This window comes from Geospiza fortis, unplaced genomic scaffold (genome assembly GCF_000277835.1).
Source record: "Geospiza fortis unplaced genomic scaffold, GeoFor_1.0 scaffold538, whole genome shotgun sequence".
Classification (NCBI taxonomy): Eukaryota; Metazoa; Chordata; class Aves; order Passeriformes; family Thraupidae; genus Geospiza; species Geospiza fortis.
This window is the reverse complement of record NW_005054368.1, coordinates 3010566-3014276: the sequence shown is the minus strand read 5'-3', so window position 1 is coordinate 3014276 and position 3711 is coordinate 3010566. Positions and strand designations below refer to the sequence as shown.

The window sequence follows — 3711 nt, the reverse complement described above, 5'->3', positions numbered from 1 at the left end:
TCCCGAGGGACGCGCCGGGGGCTGCCCCGTGCCAGCCCCTGCCCTTATCAGCTCCGTTATCTGCTCCGGTGGGCGGGAGAGCCGCTGTAGAGCCGGGCGGCCTTGCGGCAGATGAGCGTGAACCAGTAGAGCTGGGGGGCGATGAGAGAGGCGTTGGCGATGTTGCAGTGCAGGGGGATGCGGAACGGCACCAGGTACACCGGGATCCCCACCTGGCGGCCGTAGGCCGCGTACATGAAGGGGAAGAGGAGGATGCGGCACATGAAGAAGGTCACCAGGACGAGGATCCCGTTCACCTTGTGCAGGAGCGTGTCCTGCATTTTGAGCTGGGGAGGAAGGAGGTGAATGTGGGGTGAGCAGCAGCATCCCAAAGCTCCGGGGCACTGGCGGTGCTGGGGGCATCCAGGAGGGCTGGAGGAAGGGGAGTGGGAAGGGATGGAGGGGGGCAGAGGGCAGGGGTGGGAATGAACGTGGTGCAGGAGAGGGCAGCACCAGCCCAAGGCACAGCCCCCAGCTCTGGGATGCCACTGAGCTTCCTGGTGGGAGAAGGGGAGGAAGGCAGCACTGCCAGGGAGATCTGTGCTACAGCTGTGGGGCTGCCCCTCTCTGAGACACCCCCAGCTCAGCCACTGCTTGGAGAGGGGCACAGGGAAAGGGGATCAACTGCTGGGGGCTTCCCAGCCCTGAGCCCCATCCCTCCTGACCTACCTGCATGAGGATTTTGCCCAGTGAAACAAAAGGCGTGCTCAGCTCTGCTGTGAAGATGCAGCCCACAAAGAAGTCCCCCAGCTCTCCCCTGAAGTGCTGTAAAGAAAGGCAGCACTGAGCACAGGGCCCTGCAGAGAGGTGCAGCATGTCCAGGGGGTCCTGGAGTCCTGCAGCAGCCCTTACCTGGGTGATGGGGGTGAGCACGATGAGGATGAAGAGGTGGTGGGTCACCATCAGCCGTTCCTGCAGGAGGAAGCTCCACACGCTGGCCAGCGAGTGCTTCTTCTCCAGGATCCTCTTCTCCTGGCTCTTGTGCCAGTGGCAGAGGTACATGACATAGATGTCATAGGTCATGTAGGGAACCAGGACCCAGACATACTCCACAGCCAGCCAGTGCCTGGGGAGGAGCAGCACACACAGAGGCATCACAACAGCTCCCAGCACTCACTCTGGGAGATAGAAGAGTCTTTAGGACTGAAGTGGCAGCATTTCAATGGATTTTGAAGCTGAAAGGGGGTGAATTTTAACTCTGTTTGGCTCAGCAAGTACAGGCTGAGGCAGAGAAAAGGTGCCTGGTACGTGTGGAGGAAGGATCTCAGTGCTGACCCCGCTGCTGCTGGGCTGTGCCAGGCACTGAGCTCAGCCTGGCCAAGCACAAACACAGCACTAAGGATGGATCCTGATTAGCCCCACAGCCAGGTGCTTGCTGCACGGGCCAGAGGCACAGCATTGTTTGGGATCCAGCACCAAGCTGACACCTCTGCACAGGTGATCTCCTCCCTAAGCCCTTGGACCCCCAGAGCTGGTGCTTGGTGGTGGAAACCCCCAATCCTGGGTCTCTCCTGCCTGTCACACTGCACCAGCTGGCTGCCTAACCCAGGGAATGCTTGGGAAGCACGTGGAGAACTCAGAGTTAACCAGGGATGGCCGGCCTGGAGTTTGGAGAGTGAAGCACAAAATATCCAGTATAGGCAATAAACCCCCATGAGGCGTTTGTCAGTTGGGAAATAATTGCAGGCAACTGCCTGTTCCCAAAGCATGTTGGAATCCTGGTTGCACAATCTGGGCAGCAGCAAGCCCTGCTCTGCAGGGACACCAGCCTCCTTAAAACGTCCTGCATGAAATCACACTGATTAGAAAAAAAAAAAAAATAGACAAAACCACCCTTTGCTGTTGCTTGGAAAAATGTAGCTTGGGGCTCAAATCTCTTTTTGCTCTCTTGCCATCCCAAGAAAAAAAAATTGTTGTGGCAGTTCTGCTCCAGATGGAAAGATGTGAGTGGTGTGAAGCACGGGTGGCAAGTGATTGTGTTTGCAAAACTTGCCCAGGGCTTTGGAGGGCAATTACAGCACCAGCAATATAACGATTGTCTGCCTCTGTAAATAAACTGGCAAATTTTACTGCAACCTTTGTGATGCTTCCTGGCTCGCTGTCTTGCTGTCATCTTCCCTGCTGAGCACTGGGCTCAGTTTCCTCCAGATTCAAAGAAAATCTAGGCCTCTGCCCACAAAGTGTTTGCACAGAGCCCTTGGCCTTGAGTACACCCAGGCAAGCAGACAGCTCCGGGGGAAGGAGGGCTGCTGGCAGCACCTTCTGTCTGTGTGGCTTCGGGATCCATCATCTGCCTTATCTCTACAGCAGAAATTTTATTTCAGAACAAAAAGATAACTCATAGATTGCCTGGGTTAAGCAGGTGTGAGGAATCTGAGTAGGTATCACTACCTAGAGCAAGGCAAGATAATTCATATCTGTGTGTTAAAGACAGGTGTGCTGTGGCCAAGGTGGCAGCCCTTCCTAAAAATCACCCTAAAATCGGTGTGTGACGGTCGAATTCCAGCTCAGCATAATTATATTCTTCCCTCCTGCAATCTTCTCTGCTAGTCTGGATAATAGCTCTGTTTTTAAGCCCTCTGACCCAGATTACACTATCACTCCTCCTGAGAGCCACTTCTGGGCACTTTATCTCAGAGCACGGAGGACAAGGCAGCAGGATTTCCCTTCAGAGCAAACTCCATCCCAACTTTACCATTTCTGGACTATTTCAGAATCCTTTTGGCATGCCTTGATGCGCCTCTAAAATCAGTTCTCACCAAGTCTTGCTTGACTCTGGAGCAATTTCAGTTTCCAGCAAGGAGGCTCCCTACCCCTTCAGAGCTTTGATATCTGTATTTTTCTCATACACAGCCCATGTTCCAGCCCACGTTCCAGCCCATCCTTTGAGGACACGATGCTGGCAGAGCACCCCCAGGCCTGAGCAAGCTGCTGCTGTTCAGGGGCTGTACAGCCAGCGCATTGCCCAACCCTTCCAGCCTAAGTGGGGCAAAGAGGAGCACGAAACCGATTTTCCTCTCCCCTTTGTACGTGCAAGCCTTCGGCAGAGCACATCCTCGGCACATCCCCAGGGGGCTCTGCCTCACCTGTCGTGCACCACGTTCTTGCAGCTGAGCATAACCGTGATCCCCGACACCGTTGCCATCGTGGCTTGGACCGTTGATACCAGCCTGAAACGGACAGAGAGGAAAGGGCTCACCCCAAATGTGACCCCAAACGGGCCGAGGCTCAGGGCAGCCACCAGGAGAGCTGGTGACACTGAGATGCCCGCTCCGTGCACACCCCAGCGCCTCGTCATGGCGAGGACGTGTCGGGGTGGCTGTGCCAGGGGGAATCGTGCCAGCTCCCGTCCCTTCCAGCCCCGTGGGCCGGTGGAAAGGCTGCCGGTTCCCCGTGGGCAGAGGGAGGGAGGGAGAGCTGCAGCGGAGCATCCCCGCCCCGACAGCGGTACCGCGGTGCGGGTCCGGCCGGGCAGAGATGCCCGTGCTCGGGGGGGATGCTCTCACTTCGGGGGATGCCCGTTCTCCGGTGGGATGCCCACGCTCGGGAGGATGCCCACGCTCGGAGTGCTGCTCCTCCCCCCGGTCCTTGCTCCCCCGGCTCGGGCCGGCCAAGGACCGTCCCCCGGAGCGTCTCGGCACCCCCGAGTCCAGGCTCACGGCCGGCGGGACT

General features: G+C 57.3%; 1 protein-coding gene across 1 annotated transcript; it reads right to left on the bottom strand.

Annotated features, from left to right (window-relative positions):
* Positions 1–12: 12 nt before the first annotated feature.
* Positions 13–3220, bottom strand: TLCD3A (TLC domain containing 3A). The gene is made up of 4 exons (XM_005424475.2): positions 3126–3220; positions 892–1105; positions 709–804; positions 13–326 (listed from the first exon to the last, which is right to left on the bottom strand). Exons 1-4 carry the CDS (start codon positions 3182–3184, stop codon positions 57–59), a joined length of 639 nt encoding a protein of 212 aa, XP_005424532.2. The 5' UTR covers positions 3185–3220; the 3' UTR covers positions 13–56.
* Positions 3221–3711: the final 491 nt, after the last annotated feature.